The 18275-nt window shown below is 37.9% G+C and overlaps 3 protein-coding genes across 3 annotated transcripts; all 3 read right to left on the bottom strand.

The window, feature by feature from the left end:
* Positions 1 to 771: 771 nt before the first annotated feature.
* On the bottom strand, positions 772 to 5739 carry LOC118799261 (zinc finger protein 69 homolog). The gene is made up of 2 exons (XM_036558996.1): positions 5408 to 5739; positions 772 to 3509 (listed from the first exon to the last, which is right to left on the bottom strand). Exons 1-2 carry the CDS (start codon positions 5592 to 5594, stop codon positions 2692 to 2694), a joined length of 1005 nt encoding a protein of 334 aa, XP_036414889.1. The 5' UTR covers positions 5595 to 5739; the 3' UTR covers positions 772 to 2691.
* A 1632-nt stretch (positions 5740 to 7371) lies between these two features.
* LOC118799265 (zinc finger protein 667-like) lies at positions 7372 to 10026 on the bottom strand. Its single transcript, XM_036559001.1, has 2 exons — positions 9772 to 10026; positions 7372 to 8485 (listed from the first exon to the last, which is right to left on the bottom strand). Exons 1-2 carry the CDS (start codon positions 9950 to 9952, stop codon positions 7770 to 7772), a joined length of 897 nt encoding a protein of 298 aa, XP_036414894.1. The 5' UTR covers positions 9953 to 10026; the 3' UTR covers positions 7372 to 7769.
* A 3579-nt stretch (positions 10027 to 13605) lies between these two features.
* Positions 13606 to 18275, bottom strand: LOC118799258 (zinc finger protein 37 homolog). Its single transcript, XM_036558992.1, has 3 exons — positions 17944 to 18275; positions 16657 to 16842; positions 13606 to 14554 (listed from the first exon to the last, which is right to left on the bottom strand). Exons 1-3 carry the CDS (start codon positions 18137 to 18139, stop codon positions 13752 to 13754), a joined length of 1185 nt encoding a protein of 394 aa, XP_036414885.1. The 5' UTR covers positions 18140 to 18275; the 3' UTR covers positions 13606 to 13751.

Raw genomic sequence — 18275 nt, 5'->3', positions numbered from 1 at the left:
TTGTCATCAGCTGTCTGGCTCATAACAGTTATTAAACACCTTGATTGCAGTCGTGGGGATCACTAACTGCACCACACTCCCCTCAGAGGAAGATCTCTGAGCTAGACCTGCATCATAATCATCTAATGGATCATTGCTTTACCTGCCTGTTAATGAGATGAGATGACATTAAGTGATGGGGAGTTTTAATACTCTTATCCTTAAGCCTATTTTAAGTTCATTAAACATGCATGAACGTAAACACACAAAAGGACAGCACAGCAAACATGAATACTGTGCTGCCCTCTAGTGTTACCATAGCAGCCTGCTGAGGTTGGCTAAAGACTGATGTAGTACTCTCTTAGTTATGGGTCCAACCAAGCCACCTATAGACGTTTGACTCAACATCAAGTTTATAACATAAATAAGTAGAGTTACATGAATGGAAAAAATTGGTTCACTTCAGACACTGCTACACCAATGTAACTCTGAACCCCTTCATTCATGTATTTTCCATTCAAAATGGCCATTAAGTACAAGTCACTCACTTTTCAGCACCAGAAAAAGAAAAACAGAAAACATATCATTAACAGAAAATTACACAGAAGCCTCAACAACTTCATGTAATGTCAAAATTTTCTCTACTTAGTGGGTCCATCCTTTGTCTTTATTACTGCTTCCATTCTTTTCAGTTCAGTTTTTCACAGAAATCTGCAGGAACATTTTAGCTTCAAAGTTCTTAGAAGTTGTTTGAATTTTCTGCTTCTCACAAAACAAGTAACCCCAAACACATTCAGTGACAATCACACAATCAGATCTGAAGCAAGAGTGGATCTTAATTTTCTCCTAACTCCATAAATAACTTTTGACAGGAAATGAAATAAACCAGGAATGTTCTCTGACTTGTGCAAAGTAGTATACACTGGGTGTCTACTGGAATAGTTACATTATAACCAATAGTCTAGTAGCGAAAGCTTCCTTATTAGACCAAACACCTTAACTAATACCCGGGTTATTTCATCCTAAAACGTATCATTCAGTAATAATGGACTATAGTGCAAACTGGCTAAGTAATTCTTAAGTGATAGAAATGTGTAATCAATATTTAGATCTGCTGGGGGATTCTGGCTATTAGAGCCCTATTCGAGCTGGATGTTTTAACAGAGGAAGCTCAGTAATGTAATTTGAACGTGATTTGACTGGCCAATTTGTAAGGAATAAAGGATCTGTGCAGGATTGTGTGGTGACTCCCATTATCAACAGCAATTCCAAATGATGGTGCATAATAAGAGCGTGCGGGAGGGAATTGTGATATCCACTGAATTGTGGATTTCAGCAGTCTGGTCATAAGGACGAGGATTAAGGAACTGGGTCTAATCAAGCTCCATTTTAGCGGTTAGTCGACTTCAGGTTGCAAAAAAAAACGGAGGTGCCATTTTCTGTTACCCGGTTTTATTATTACATTACTGTAATGTCAATTTTAACAGGACTACTATTACTGAGGGAGCTCTGCGTTCAGGGAATTTTAATTAAGGTAATTCACTCCAGAATAACTACACAGCAGACCTGATCATTTCATACATCCCTTAGACATCTACAGTCTCCTCAGATTGGGCTAGTCTTTCCTAGTACTGGAACTGGAACACCCCTGTATTGACCATTTTCCTGCTCCTAACTTGGCTTTGACCCAAAATGGCTCTGATCATTTTCCTGCTCCTAACACTTTTCAATCAATTATCATCAGCTAATTAACACGTAATTCAAGGGTGTGTTATAGCATGGGTACTCCAGGGTTGGGAAACGCAAGATTTCATTCTAACTTAAAATGTGAAATCCTAAACCCCTACAGCAAGTAGTCACTTCTCTATGCAATGAAGCCTGAAGAGAATCAAACTCTTTCATTTTCACATTTAATAATATGAATGATTTGGTGAGGGGCATCATCACACCAAACAAAAAAAACTTAAGCATTGGGGAGAAAACCTTACGCTTACTAAAGACTTTCCAGAACAGTTTTAGTACAGGCTGTTTAAAGAAACAGAGACCGAAAGGAGAAACATCACTTCAAATAGAAAACAAACAGGGTTTTAAAGAGGAACTCCTCTGATTTTTTTACATTTTTGCATAATTCAGCTGTTGAGATGTAACACCATTCAGAGTGGTTTGGTGTGAAGTGGTGCATTGTAGAGACACTTACAGACTGATTTCTTTACAGTGATGGTGAAAGAAACCATGGGTCACAATGTCTACAAAGCAAAAATAGCCAGTTTATTTACTATACAAAATAATCAGTGAACCTACACGTCTTCTAAGCTTTATATGTAATGTTGATGAAGGTAAAATAGCGGTAAATCTGTAAAAGTAAGTTTTCTTTGAGGACTATTATTCCTTACAGTGCCCTGTATCTGTCTCTCCGTCATGAATGGATACATTTTAGGCCAAAACCTTAAAACTCAAAACTACCGTAAACTAACATCTCCGGCATCAAGCAGTGTAGTTGTAGCCATTTCATGTAATAACTGAGGTAACCTTTGGATGAATTAATCGCTTCTGGTTCCTATCAACCCCACTGTGAACAATTCTGACTCTAAGTTTCTCTACAGTGGAGCATTTCACATCAAGCCACTCTGAACAACTTTAACATCCTGCCTGGATTTTGCAGAAATTGTGAGAAAAAATGGTCTGAATTCCCCTTCAACACACACACAGTTCTTATTTTCGTCTCTTCCACTGTTTTACCTCTGACAAGTCTTTCATCAAGTAAGAGTGCGTGTGAATGTGGGTCATTAGCTGACTTCTTTGCACGAAACCTTTCTGACATATTGAGCAAATGAAGGGCTTCTCCCCCGTGTGAATTCTCTCGTGGTCCTTCACATGACTTTTCTGACCAAAACCCTTCCCACAGAACCGGCAACAATACGGCCTCTCCCTCGTGTGATTGTTTATGTGACTCTCAAGTGTCTGCGCAAGTTTGAAACGCTTTCCGCAAACACCACAGACGTGTCGTTCCTCATTTTTGTGACTCGCCATATGCTTCTCCAGCCATAAGTACGTTTTGAAAGGTTTGTTACAAACCTTACAGTAAAACAGACTGTCTGCGAGGTCATTTTGTGTCTGTGATGGACGATCAGGCAACGCATTAAGAAGTGTGTAACCTGAGCTCGGGTCATCCTCATCAACTTCAAAGTATCCGGCGCTTTCTTGTTCCCGCTGCGCTGCGGATGAATCAGAGTTTTCCGTGCAGGTGGCTTGGGAGTCACACAGCTCTGCTTTAACAGGGACTGGATCCACATGCAGACTAGTGCACTCTTTCTCCTCTGTATCCATAGACTTAACAGGGAGACAGGGAAGTGGCTCTTGGTTGAGCGCTATGTCCATGTGAGTTGTTGTGCATGGTGCAACAGTTATTGGCTGTTGTGGCTCCAGTTCCTGCTGTACAGTGCAAAGCTCCAACTTCACTTGTATCATGGGCTCAGAGTCTGGTAGCCCTTGGTTGGTCTGGCTCTCATCTGCATGACAGGGTTGTATATCTGTGAGAATTGAGGAAAACATTGAAACCACCACAAATCAATGCAACACCTCTGCATATGCTGTTCATTTTCGAAAGAATCAAATAGCAGATTTAGAGTCCTCTATTCTAACCCTCAGAAAACACAGAATTTACTGATCAGCATGCAGGTAGAGTGAGCATAGCTGTGACACATTAAAGGGGAATTAAAAATGATCTGGATTTCGACATTGGATTTTGGCAAAATTAAATTATTAAAATGTAACCAAAATTATTCAGAGTAGTTCGATGTGAAATGCTTCATTCTAGAAAAACTTATCAAGACAGAATTGTCCACTTTGGAGGTGATAGGAACCAGACATCTGAAGAGATTACTGTCTCTTAAAGCTCCCTCACAGAAGGTTATAAGGCAAAATGGTTATGAATTTGCTGCCTGATGGCGGTTTAGAGTTGTAAATAAAACGTCTGTATCTGCATTGTAGACATGGCGACCCTTGGCTCCTATCATCACCACTGTAAAGAAATCTGAGTCTGTAAGTTTCTCTACAATCTTTAAATTTAACTGGACTTCCCCTTTAAGTATTTTCTTTGCTTCACTAACTTTAAATGCTACATTTGTACTGCATATGCATGACATCATCCTCTTTGAGCATAAGAACTTTCAAATACGTACACATCTCTTCTACAAAGATACCGGCAAAAGTCTACTACCTTGCTTTTGGTTTAGATAGAGTCACATGCTGATTTAACTGTGAAATAAAACATATTACAACGTGATCAGCGGAGAACAGTTGTAAAAGTATTACAGATGCAAATTACAACATCAGATACTCTTAATTCCAGAGTTAACTATCATGTTCATTTAATAGTTTTAGGCAAAGATGAAACATTCAACGACATGTTGAATTATTTGTTGTTTATTGTTGCTGTTTTTTGCAATTGTGCCTAATGTTGTTACTACTCATCTTATGAACTTATGAATTACTTTCAATTTTATTTATCAACAATCTTATTTATTTTATTCTATTTGCATTTGAACACTTTACTATTCAATTTTATTTATTTCATTAACATTTTACTGTTTTACCATAAACAATTTATTTAGTGTAGTACTTCATTATTTAATTTCTGTTGTTTCTAGTTCTAGTTATCTTTTAGTATTTACCTTTTATCATCTTAACTACCCATCTTTATTGTTGTCTTATTTAATTTGGTGTGTTTTTATCTCTAAATCCATTTTAACATCTTTCATTTGTCAATCGCTAGTAAAGCATTTTGCATTGCAATTTGAGTTGTTTGAAAGGTGCTATGTAAATAAAGTCTGATTGACAGAAAAAAAGAAAGGCACACAAACAAACAAACAAAAAGTACAAAAAACAAATGAAAGAAAATACACAATAATAAAATATCTCTCTTTTGGGAAAAAAATGTAAAAAATCTTACACAATTCATAACAAACAAGTGGGCACTACGAGACCAGATGATCATAAAAATTCATAAATAGTTAGATTTCACTCCCATTATTATTGTGTGGGCTAGCTTTAAATCTATTGTTTATTTTTATTATTATTCTCTTACATCGTTTTCAATTTAATTTGAAATATCTTCCTGTTTTCTTACTCGTAAAGCACTTTGAATGACCGGGTGTATGAAAGGTCCTAGCTATATAAATAAACTTGCCTTGCCTTACACACTTACTGTGGAACCTATGAACTGTGTACGTTTCTGACTCTCACTTTATTTCGCAGACGGATAAACGAAACTTATCACATAGGTTTCTTTTATTTTCACCTACAGACGTTGTGTGATGTTAGTGCATGAAGCAAACAAAAAAAACTGCAGCTGTACTCGGTCTATACGTTAGCCTTGCTATGTCTTCTGAGCCCTTAGCCACATTGCTAACTAACCCCAGCTCGTTACCTCTCCGGTCTTCTCCACTGCTGTTGATGCTCACCAGCATGTCCCTCAGGTAGCGATTCTCTTGTTTTGCCCGCTCTATTTCCTCTTGATATTCAGAAATCGTGTCTTTAACTACCTGAAATATCTCATCAGCTGCTGCAATTAAACGCTCTGTGAAAAAGCCATTCAAAAACTCCAGTTTTTCCATTGTAAATAAACTCCTCAGTTTACCGATAAAATCCCTTTCCTGGCCGAAATAAGCATCTAAAACTTTGATATGAAACAGTTTGACAAATTTTACTTTAAACACAGGACCATAAACAAGAAAACCCTTCCAAACGGTGTGAATGAACTTCCGGTCGCAGTGGGTTGTACATTTCAAAATACCAGTAAGACTAAAACGTACTGGTTTTTCTTACAAAGCCGTTTAAAGATTAAAATAAATTTACGAAACTAAATGATAATATTTGAGGTGTTAAAAAAACACCGTCATCACAGTCGCTCTGTATTGTGGTGAATATGATAATTAAAATCAGTATAATAATAATAATAAAACACCACGGTTTATTTTGTACACTTGCCGACATTTATTTCTATTTTTTCGTTATTGCTATGTTATGTTTTATTTCCTTTTTTAAGGTTTGTATGTCTGTTTTTTTCTCCACTGTGCTTAAACTATTCGTGTCTCTGGGACTACAGTTGGCTAACACTCGCACATCTACTTTACGTTAATTAATGTTGTTCCTGATTAATTGATTAAAAAAATAAATAATAAATAAATAAATAAATAAATGTAATCGAAGATGAAGTACAGAATAATAAAACCACTACCCTTACCCATAAAAATACCGACAGAGAAAGGGCTTTTATTTTGCATTGTTTGTGCATATAACGTCTAAGTATCTCAACGTTACGTTTGGAGATGGTCTAAACTGAGACCACTATTACCCATAATCACAGATAACCTAACACTTGAGGACTTAATGTACCTCATGAATTTAAAATAAAAAAAAATACAGTAGTTTTCTTTTGATTTGTATATTTGGCCCATGAAGGGTGGGTTTTTTGGCTCTCTGTAAAGGGGCAGTTTCTCTGGGCTTGAAATTTCTAAAGTTAAGTGGGATTTTATTGCTCAAAGTGAAAAACATTCATGAGGATGGACTGCATCTTAATGCAATGTCAGACAGGATCATAACTTAAAATAAAACTGTGGTTTAACACATAGGGATTAAGCAAAGCCCAAGACTAAACAATACTGTTACGGCAGGCCTAATTTAAGAACGCTTCAGCCACGTCTAACTCAGATAGGTGCAAATACTAATAAGTTCCATTCTAATAAGTTGAAACATCAAAAGCAAGGCTGCCCAAACGGTGGCCCACATCTGATTTGGTCCACCAGGAAGTTAACCTAACCTCAAACCCTCACCCAAAGAGAGAATGAGCACATTTTTAAACACTATATATAAAACTCACTCAATTATGAAATTGTATTTTTAAAGTATTTTAGTAACAAAATATAGAATATCAAATGTACTATAAAATACATTTTAAAAACCTACTGACTTATTTGCAAACTGTTTGTCTTTGTGGTCCTCCGTCCACCAAAATCATTGGGCCTCATTAAACAACCGTTCCAAAAAAGAAATATCTTCTTACAACCCACTTACGCAATTTTCACTAAGATTCTGACATTCATCAGTGTTTTCTTATTTGGAATCTGTTCTTAGGTAAGAACAGAATCTACACACTTAAGAGCACAAAGGAACAAACAGTTTTGCGGTTTAAGAACAAGTCATGAACCTGACAGACTTTTTCTTAAGACCTTTCTCAAGAACAAATTTGAGGAAAAGATATTGGTGAATAAGGCCCAATGTAGTTTGGCACCCTCAAGACAAATATTTGGAAAGGCCCTACAACAATATGAACATATATATTTTATGTTACAAAACTTATTAAACAACAGAAAGCACAAATAAGAGCAATTACACCGATAGAAAATAAGTCTGTTTTAATAAAACTCATATGATGAAAAACGTTTTTCCCCCATTTCAGGCTAAAAACAAAACAATGGCAGAAAACCCATCAAATACTTGTCGTGTTCTGGATCAGATTGAGAATTTAACTCTGTAGACTGTTCCTCTAAAGAAGCAACCATGTCCTTTACCAGCATCACATTTAAAACTTTCAATATACCAAATACTTAAAAATGAATTCATCAGTTTCTTATCACACAACAAATTTATGGTCAGTTTTTAGTCAATGTGCTAAGATCAGTCTTAAAATCCTTCCAGGCAATTTTGGTGTCTTGAAGTCTAGCGTGATTTGAATGACAAACGTCGACTGTTGAAACATCTCATTCACTTTTTGTTGTTTCCGATGTCTGCTATTTATCCTGATGATGATTGCGAATATGCGCCCTGACATGATTGAACTGAGTGAAGCGTTTCCCACATATTGAGCAGCCAAAAGGTTTTTCACCTGTATGGATCCTCTCGTGCTCCTTCAGATGACCTTTCTGATTGAATCCCTTACTGCAAAACTTGCAACGGAAGGGCCTTATTTTCTGGTGCACAAGCATATGGTTTTTCCAGGTCACACGATGATTGAAATGCTTGCCACAGATCTGGCACTGCAAAGGGCCCATCGCATTTTTGTGACATTCCATGTGAGATGCTAGCTGAGAAAAATCACCAAAAGATGCGTCACAATAGGGACAAGAATGAATATCTTCCTGTTTTATACCCGCCACACGTCCACCTTTTGCAGTTTGGTTTCTCACTGCACTTGAGTTCAGGTTTTCGGAGCGGAGCAGGGCATCACAAGGTACCAAGTTGATTGAGATATAGGAGTTCATCTGTAGACCTTCACTCTCTTTTGTTTTTGGAGGCAAGCACAGAGGTTTTTTCTGAATGTCAGTTGACTTTGCAGAGGAAGAGCTGCTGCATGTCGAGGCATTGCTCAATAGCTGTGGCTCTGCGTCCTGCTGAAGGGCGCAAAGCTCCAGTTTCACCTGAATTAATGAAGACTCTGAACTCAGCGGTTCGTTTTGGGATGGCTGCTGTTCAGTACAAAGTCCTTCTGGATGGCTGGCCTGAGCGTCTAAAGGAAAAACAGTACAGGATTAGAACCCAGCACAGACTGAACATGTCTGCAAGGACCTTTTCTACAACAAAGCCACCACACTAACCTGTCTTCAGTGAGCCTTCAAGAACAACTGTACATTGGGCTCCAAACATGTACAAATCTCAGAGGTCATTCCTGTAGCACTGTGCCAATCAGGAGTTAGCAGTGAACTAATCAAGAAAGTGTTTAGCATCAGCAGTGAAACCAACATGTTCTTTTTGTTTGGTCTTGCCTGCCACCTGGTGGTATTTCTCAAGTGAGTTTACACACAAAATAGGTCACCAGTAAAAACTTTTGCCTGATTCTGCAATTAAAATTAAATAAATAATATATTAAACAGTTAAATTAATTTAGCTGCTTTCGGAACAAAACTTTGTATCTCCAAAATGATAACTTTACAGGGGAAGGAAAAACATACTTCACATACGTTAAAGTCTTTAACCAAACTTTTTTGAAAGTTATTTTGAGCCTTTTCTTTTGGTCCATTCATCATGTAAAGAGAAACAAGCATTTTAGCAATTTATGTTCACAGTGTTTATAATAGGAATCAGACATCTGAAGAGATTAATGCCTTTAAAAGCAATCTTACAAAGTTATTAAAGAAAATCGTAATGAAAGAAAATATTGCCTGAGACATTATTTTATAACATTTTAAGTAAAAGCCTGACTAAATGTATCTTTAGTAAATGCAGGGTGTAATAAGGCTCAATGTTAAAATGACTACATTTGTGCTGTACACATCGCCATTCCTGTTTCCTATCACCACCAAAGTTGGTAAGTTTGTCTACATTGAACCATTTCACAGAACACTCTGAATGACTTTGTTTACATCTGAACGATTTAAATCATGTTGAAATTAGACAATTCTGAATAAAACTTCAATAAAACTGATCTTTAATTGTTGTTACAATGGAGCTCTGGTATTATCCTTACGCTGCTTTTGCAGCCTTTCCTACAAAGCCTGACTGACTCAGCACAATGAGTTGCATGGTTTTCCTTGAAAATGTAGAGTAAAAGTACGGAGCCCCATAGAGGCCGAGGTTAAAAAGAGAAGTAAATATCCCTGCTTTTGCAAGGGAACGCAAAATATTTGCTGTTGCAATTTTTTTGCAATGACACTTTAACGGCTCAGTATAAACATAATGGAAGTGTTGCCTGAATAACAAATATTAAGTGGTAAAATATGTAACACAGGATACAAGGAACAGGCGAATCCCTTAGGTGAGCTAGCTATCCTAAGTTAGCAAACATGTTTATCCTACCTGTTTCCTTGTTGAGGCTCGCTTCAGCCAGCTCTTTCCTTAGGATACAGATCTCCTCTCTGGCGCGTTTTAATTCGTCCTGTTGTTCGCAAACGATGTCCTGAACAGCCTCAAAGATTTCTTCAGCCACGCCGATCAGTCGTTCCCTCAGGAACGAATTAAATGCGTCTAATTTCGTCATTTTGCCCGTAGCTGTGCTTTGCAGTAGCAGAAACTCACGTTACCACCGCCAAACTTCTCCTTTAGCTCCGAGTTCTAAACATGGCGATATTCACAAGGACGCCACTTGTGAAATAGCGCCGCTTAACGACTGGAGTTTGTTCAGCACCCGCGAGTCCGAGCGGAATTCCACTGATTTTCCAATGTTGGGATTAATTACATGATTTGAGGGGAATTCCACCGAAATTTTCTGCATGATTAACACGTTAAACAAAGTCATTCAGAACGGTCTGTTCTAGAGAAACATATCGAGTCAACCAGACATCCAAATTGTTTAAAGGGAAACCCCACAAATGTTTCAAAATGTATACTTAAAAAGATGTAAACAAAGTCGTTCAGAGTGGATTGTTGTGAAACGGTCCGTTCTAGAGAAACTTTCGTAGTCAGAACTGCTCACAGTGGTGGTGATGGGAACCAGACGTCTGAAGAATTTAATACCTCTAAAAGCTCCCTCACAAAGTTATTACACAAAATTATGAATGCGCTGGGAAAAGCTCTGTTCTGGAAAGTAAATAAAATAGCTATATTTGTGTTGTAAACATTGTGACATCTGGTTCCTATCACCACCACTGTGAAGATTCAGTAAGTTTCTCTTCAGGTAACCATTCATTCAAATTCACATTAAACCACTCTAACTTTGTCTACATCTCAACCATTGAATTATGAACAAATTCTGAGAAATCAGTGGACCAGTTTAAGATGTACACAAAATCATTTAAAGTAGTTTGATGTGAAATGCTCTGTTCTATGGAAAACTTATGAAGTCAGAGACCTGTTCACAGTGGTGGTGAGAGGGGGCAGACATCTAAAGAGTTTCATACCTATAAAAGCACCCTCAAATGTATTGCACAAAATGGTTAGGAATATACCAGGAAAAAATCAGAAGACACATGTAGGTTCATGACTGGTTTTGGAAAGCAAATAAAATGGCTACATTTGTGTTGTAGATATTGTGACCCCTGGATGCCATCACTACCACTGCAAAGATTCAGTATGTTTCTCTAATTTTACATAAAACCAATTTGAATGACTTTTACATCTCAACGACTGAAATTTGACAAATCCGTGGATTTGTCCTGTAAATCTGAGTAACATAAGTGAACCAATAACGTAAAAATGTTATTAATTTAAAATGTATAATTGTGTAAAATGGTTAGGAGAGCAAAGTAGGCTATGGAACAATGTTTAAATGTTTTGGGTTATTAACACATTAATATTTCTTGCAATTATTTTTTGAATAATTATGGAATTCCAGTTAATAATGGACAATCCAGTACGGTCACCCCATATCATTACTACCATTCAAAAGGATGGAATTGATGTTTTCAACAATATAAAACAAATCTGGTTGCAGATAAACGGTGCAACTTAAGGGGTTTGAATAATTAAGAGCAGTTAAATTTACCAAAAAAGTCTGCATAGCACCAAGAATGAAGTTGCAATGAATTAATATGAAACAGAAATATTTTAGAATGTTTGAGACAAATGAACAAAAACACTGTAAACAGATAATTACAGCACAATATCATTCAATAATGTCTAGTTCCCCAACTATAATTAAATAAAAAAACATGTAAAATACCTTTGAGTGTGCAGTAACTGTAATATATTGTCACGGTTGGAAATTTCCTTGAATTTCCCATTTATTTATTTGTTTGTTTGTAGGTTTGCTTGCTTAAACAGCATGTGAAGTTTTGTAAAATATATCACCATTTTGAATTTGATGCCAACAACAAGTTCCAAAAAGTTGGGATGGGGCAACAAAAGGCTGATAAAGTTGTGTAATGCTGAAAAAAAAAACACCTGGTGGTTAATTGGTAACAGGTCAATAACATGATTGGGTATAAAAAAAGGCTGAGTCTTTCAGAAGCAAAGATGAGGAGGGGTTCACAACTCTCTGAAAGACTGCACAATCAAATAGTGCAACGATTCAAGAATAACGTTTCTCAACGTAAAATAGCAAAGAACTTGGCGATTTCATCATCTTCGGTACATAATAACATTGAAAGATTCAGAGAATCTGGAGAAATCTCTGTATGCAAGGGACAAGGCCAAAAACCAGTATTTGCTGGCAATGATTTTTGGGCCCTCAGGTGGCACTGCATTAAAAACAAACATGATTCTGTAGTGGAAATGTAATTCCTGCATGGGCTCAGAAACACTTCTGAAAACCACTGTCTGTGAAAACAGTTCCATCACTGCATCCAAAAATGCAAGTTAAAACTCTAAAACGCAAAAAAGAAACCAAATATAAACAGGATCCAGAAACCCCGCCACCTTCTCTGGGCCCCAAGCTCATTTAAAATGGACTGAGGGGAAGTGGAAAAGTGTCCCGTGGTCCAATGAATCAATATTTGAAATTGTTTTTGGAAATCATGGACACTGTGTCCTCCAGGCGCTCAGCTTGTTATCAGTGCACAGTTCAAAAGCCAGTATTCAAGATGGTATAGAGGTGCATTAGTGCACATGGCATGGGTGACGTGCACATCTGTGAAGGCACCATTAATGCAGAACGATATATACATGTTTTGGCAACATATGCTGCATCCAGACGTTGTTTTCAGGGAAAAATTTATTTTGCTTATTTAAGCAAGACAATGTCAAACCACATTCTGCACGTATTACAGCAGCATTGCTCTGTATTAAAAGAGTCAGGGTGCTAAACTGGCCTGCTTGCAGTCCAGACCTGTCACCACTGAAAACATTTGGTGCATTATGAAATAAAAAAATACGACAAAGGAGACCCTGAACTGATGAACAGCTGAAATCCTGAATCAAGCAAGAATGGGAAAGCATTTCACTTTCAAAACTACAGCAGTTGCGTCTCCTCAGTTCCCAAACGCTTACAGAGCTTTGTTAAAAGAAGAGGTGATGAAACACAGTGGTAAACATGCCCCAACTTTTTTGTAATGTGTTACAAAATGTATTTGTGGCATCAAATTCAAAATGGGCATATATTTTTCAAAAAACAATAAAAGTTCTCAGTTTCAACATCTGATATTTTGTCTTTGTAGTATTTTCTTTTAAAAATATGGTTTACATGATTTGCATATCATTGCATTCTATTTTTATTTACATTCTGCAGAGTGTCCCAACTTTTTTGTAAACGGGGTTGTATATATATATACATACAGTGCCCTCCACCAATATTGCCACCCAATAAAAACTGAAAAATCTTTTTCTCAAATCTATGTTGAATCTATGTTGAATTGTTGGCACCCCTTCGTTTAATACTTTGTGCAGCTCACTTTGCAAAGATAACAGCTCTGAGTCTTCTCCTGTCAAACTTCATGAGACTTGAGAACACATGGCAAAGAATCTGAGACCGTTCCTCCATACAGAACCTCTCCAGAATTTTCAGATTCTGGGGTCCACACTGTGGACTCTCCTCTTCAGCTCATTCCACAGGTGTTCTATGGGGTTTAGGTCAGAGGACTGGGGTGGCAAAAACTTAATTCTGTGGTCAGATCGCTGTCCTGCAAGAACATCTAACTATGGCCCAGTTAAAGCTTCCACACACATACATACATATATATATACACACACACACACACACACACACACACACACATGGTAGACAAAGCTTATAATGTATATGCTGTAATCCATATTTGGTCTGATGATTATAAACCTTTATTGTTTATTGGTGTGCTCATGTCATCTTTCAAGTTTCCAAAAAAAATTCTGAACACTTTTAAAGGCCCAACTTCAAAAGGAGAGAATCCCTGACACAGACCAAATTAACACTCTCAATTTCACATTTATACTATAGATTTCTTAATAACTGTAGCTAACTGCCCACGATGATGATTCTGAATGTGCACCTTGACCTGGTTTGTCCAAATAAAACACATTCCACATGCCGAGCAGCTGTAACGCTTATCTCCCGTGTGGGTCCTCTCATGGTCCTTCAAATGACTTTTCTTTTTGTACATTTTGCCACATGACTCACACTGAAAGGGTCTCTCTGTGGAATGGGTTTTGAGATGGACTCTAAGCACATGGGCATCACCATAGCTCTTTCCACACAAGTCACAGTGATACGGCCTTTCTTTGTGACACTTAATCATGTGTTTCTTCAATAACCAGGCACTTCTTAATGGTTTATCACATACAGCACACCTGAACGCTTTCTCAGGTAAATGGCTTTGCGAGTGTGCTGCTACACTGGAGAGATCATTGCATATTTGGTTACAGTGAGGACTGGGACAGATCCCTGACTCAGATTCCATAGAATCCAGGTGATGGCCACTCTGAATCTGAGTCGAGGACAACTGTTGCACTTGGGAGTCGTATGGCTCTAACTTGATTGCGATAGAGGAGTTCCCGCGTAGACAGTTGTCTATTCTTCCCTCCTTGTCCAAAGCCTTAAATGAAACAGACCGATGTGGCTCCTGGTTACCAGCGTGGTTTTCTTTGCTCAAGTGCTGTGGAGGCCCATTTTCATCTTGTAAGGTGGCGAGCTCAAGCTTCACTTGTATTAATGAGGGCTCTGGGTCCTGTGGGCCCTGGCTGCTGTTTTGCTGTTCAAGAAGTACTCCATCTGCATGGCTAGTCCATGTGTCTGAAGGGTATATGAGGATAGACAAAATAATAGAAACATGAAATGAAAAATAAATCAACCCTTGAAATAAGTAAAGCAGCCCATTTCTTATTTATGTTAAGAATTACAACCAGTGTTTTGTCAAAAGAAAAAAAAATCTGAAAAACAACATTTTAATATGTAACTTGAGATGCACAATCAGTTCTACAATAACTGGCCCTCATAATAAAGATAAATAAAACAGATGGCTGTAATATAAAGAAACAAATGCAAAATGCACAATTTTTCACACAACAGTGTTTCTCAAACAAACAAAAAACCCTTTAATAAGGCTGGAAGACATCTTTAAACTTTTCTCCTTAGGGAGTCCACATCTCGCACACAAGTGTCCGCGTGCAACGGCTTTCTTCTCATTTTAGACCACAGGTTCCAAGACTAAAATTCATTTTGTTTCCTTTTTTAATTTTGATTTTTTGGTTTTCATTATGTTTTAAGACCTTCAGAATGGCCTTACTATTTTTGTGCATCACCTGCACCTGCATATTAGACACTGAAATACAAAGAGGTATTCCTAGAGTCTGGAATGTGTTTAAAAAGAATTTCACCAATTTTTGCTAAATTAAAACATTACGACACAAACAATGTCTTTCAGAGTAGTTTATTTCTAGAGAAACTTACTAAGTCACAATGGTGATAGGAACCAGACGTCTGAAGTATTTTATACCTCTAAATGCTCCTGCATAAAAAAGTATGGTTAAAAATATGGTTTGTTTTCGGCCAAAAACTTTTTTTTAAGCAGTGGAGAGGTATATGTAGGTAACTACAAGCCAAAATAGTAAATAAAGAAAACGTTTATTTCTACATTACATATTTTTAAAAAATTAAAACGCATGTTGGTTCACTGATCATTTTTGACAGTAAGTAAAACAACTATATTTGGGGTGAACATCTACATATCTGCCAACCCCTGGTTACCATCAACACCACTGTGAAGAAAGTTAATTTACAATGGACCATTTCACCATTGCATCAAACCACTCTGAAAGAATTTGTTTACATCTCAACAGTTGAATTATACAATGATTTGGCAAAATTGGTGAAATTCCCTATTATGCCTAGAACAAAATAATAAACTACCAATGGTACAAAAAAGCTTAGAAAGGCCCAAATCCTGTTTGCAGACCAAGCACAGATTTGAGTATCAAATACTTTTAACTTTATCTGAAATTTAAATGCTCTCTCTATTTGCCTGATCCAAAATAATTTAACTTATGTGCACAAAACATTTTATACAATTCCTACTTGCCCATCCTTGTTCACTCTCTTTTTGCTGACTGACAGTCACTGAACTGGGCAATAAGTGCTTGGCTAAAAACTTAAAAAATAGTCCACTGTAAACTGAGAGAATGGCTAGTGCTTTATTTCAAATGACCTCACATTCTTGTTTTCGAGTGCCCTGATTTGAACCATCTCAATTTCTTGCCCTTCTAATAACTGCAGCTGATTGCGATGCTGATTGCGAATATGTGACTTGAGGGGAGTCGACTGAATAAAACCTTTTCCGCAAATCGGACAGGTATAGGGTTTTTCTCCCGTGTGAATCCTCTCATGCTCATTACAGTGGCCTTTTTGAATGAAGGCCTTCCCACAGAATTTGCAGCAATATGGTTTTTCACCTGTGTGAGTTCTGAGGTGGATTGTAAGGGAATGTGGATGCCTATAACATTTCCCACACAGCTTGCAGCGATAGGATTTACCTTTTTCACGCAAATCCTTCTTATGTTGCAACACGCAAACGCAGTTTGTGAAAGGCCTACCACAAACCTTACAGTCAGCCAATCTGTCTGCATGACTCTGCAGGTGTAATGTTAGATAAGACAAATCAACAAATGCTTCTTCACAATGAGGACAAACACAGGGGCCTTGCTTAACCTGTATAAGTCCCATCTGATCACTACTTGGGCCGACCATTTGCACTGCGACTGAGTTCAAGGTGTCAGAGTGTGTGAGTTGGGAGTCACAGTGTTCTAATTTGACAGCGATCATCTCGTTCATATGCAAGCCATCATCTTCGTTTTTCTCAACCATAACTGGAGTACCTGATAAACACTTAAACTCCTCACCATGGACACTCTTTGCACAAGGAGAAGTGCTTGTAGAGGCATCATTCAGTGGCAGCTGTGGCTCAGCTTCTTGCTTTATGGTGGCAAGCTCCAGCTTCAGCTGCAATACTGAAGGATCCGAGTTCAGGGGTCTTTGGTTGGAGTCTTGTTCAAGAGGAGCTCCACCAGCACGACTGGGTCGTACATCTTAAGTTGAACACAGAATTATGTATGAGTGAACACAAAGGAAAGGTGTACTGATACTTCATCACACAGATATATTATCATATCAGTATTTTTGGAGATCATGACAACTTATTCTGACAGAGAAAAACAGTGTAAGACAACCAGAGATGCACCAATATGGGAACTGTGGGCCCATGCTGATCATTTTCATTTATACGTATCTGCACACGTCAGTACTTATACACATACAGGTAGTGACACCTACTGCGCTGTACACAGGGTTGCAAATGAAATGTATAACTTCTGACCAGACCTACCAATATTTCTTTCTGTCAGATTACAAACAGTAAAATGAATAAGCAGATATCGCCGCTGTCCATTTTTGTTGTTTGTCATGTTTTCACAACAGCAGCTGCCCTTCACAGTGTCAAAGTTTCATAATGAATAATAGAACAGAAATGATCCAAAATGACTAAGAATAAGATGCTGTTCCATTAACTGCCATTCAAAGATGTTTATTCCTGCCACTGTAGAGTGTTTTTGGAGATTCGACATCTATATGTGGTATTTATGGAAATGGTCAAGGCTTGACAAGGATGAAGCTGGATTGCTATTCGCCAGCTTCTTCTTAGAATTTTCCCATTCCACCTTAAATTTTGCAGCAGTGCAGTCAGTATCATCATTAGATACGAAAGATTCGAATAGGAGTCTTAAGGTGGCACGGGACAATCTAAAAAGAGCCTGGAGAATGGGAAACCAGCCTCAGAAAGCAGTGCGAGTTTACACTTCCTGAGTTTTTGGGTCAGCTAGCTATCTAGCTCCAGACATATAAATGAGAAACTCGAGCAGGTTTTCTCGACCCAGACATGTGTGGTTACATCACAACCATCACGGGGGAGTTGATGGTGCTTTTGTTGATCAAACAGCTTCCTAGTTTTCTAGAACTGAAGTACTCAGGCTTTCTCCTAGCAGGCTAGGCTGACGGAAAACAACGCACACGACACTTTCACAGCGCAGCCTGGAGAGTCCTAACACACTCACAGTAAGGCTTAAGGGTGGCAGTTATATGCTAACATAAGACGGGGATATGAACACTGAAGTCATGAAGCTAACTAATGTTACCTGCTGCTCGAATCTCGCTGCTAGCGCTAAGGCTAATCTCGGTCAGTATTTCCCTCAGGCGGCGGTTCTCTTGCTTAGTTCGCTCTATCTCTTCCTGGTACTCAGAAACTGTGTCTTTAACTGCTTCAAATATCTCTCCAGCGACTGACATTAACCGCTCGATAAAAAAAGAATTCAAGTGCTCCATTCTAGTCATTTTAAAGAGACTGTCAAGTTTTTGAGTGCCGTAGTTGTTGATAAAGTTGCGGGTGGGCTCTCGTGAAGCATTCTTCTTCCTCGGTTTTACCAACAGCAGGAAAAACAGGTCTATACTGACATCTACCGTACTGTAC

This window comes from Colossoma macropomum, unplaced genomic scaffold (assembly GCF_904425465.1).
Source record: "Colossoma macropomum unplaced genomic scaffold, Colossoma_macropomum, whole genome shotgun sequence".
NCBI classification, from domain to species: Eukaryota; Metazoa; Chordata; class Actinopteri; order Characiformes; family Serrasalmidae; genus Colossoma; species Colossoma macropomum.
This window is presented reverse-complemented; position numbering and strand designations above follow the sequence as displayed.

What these genes read in the sequence shown, in the direction of transcription:
- LOC118799258 (XM_036558992.1), bottom strand. Translation starts at nt 18,139, where the DNA reads ATGACTAGAATGGAGCACTTGAATTCTTTTTTTATCGAGCGGTTAATG. An exon ending in CAGCGAGATTCGAGCAGCAG is followed by an intron (nt 16,843 to 17,943) that starts GTAACATTAGTT and finishes GTTCAACTTAAG; the next exon opens with ATGTACGACCCAGTCGTGCT. An exon ending in TTGTGCAAAGAGTGTCCATG is followed by an intron (nt 14,555 to 16,656) that starts GTGAGGAGTTTA and finishes TATACCCTTCAG; the next exon opens with ACACATGGACTAGCCATGCA.
- LOC118799265 (XM_036559001.1), bottom strand. Translation starts at nt 9,952, where the DNA reads ATGACGAAATTAGACGCATTTAATTCGTTCCTGAGGGAACGACTGATC. An exon ending in GAGCCTCAACAAGGAAACAG is followed by an intron (nt 8,486 to 9,771) that starts GTAGGATAAACA and finishes TTTTTCCTTTAG; the next exon opens with ACGCTCAGGCCAGCCATCCA.
- LOC118799261 (XM_036558996.1), bottom strand. Translation starts at nt 5,594, where the DNA reads ATGGAAAAACTGGAGTTTTTGAATGGCTTTTTCACAGAGCGTTTAATT. An exon ending in CAGTGGAGAAGACCGGAGAG is followed by an intron (nt 3,510 to 5,407) that starts GTAACGAGCTGG and finishes CAATTCTCACAG; the next exon opens with ATATACAACCCTGTCATGCA.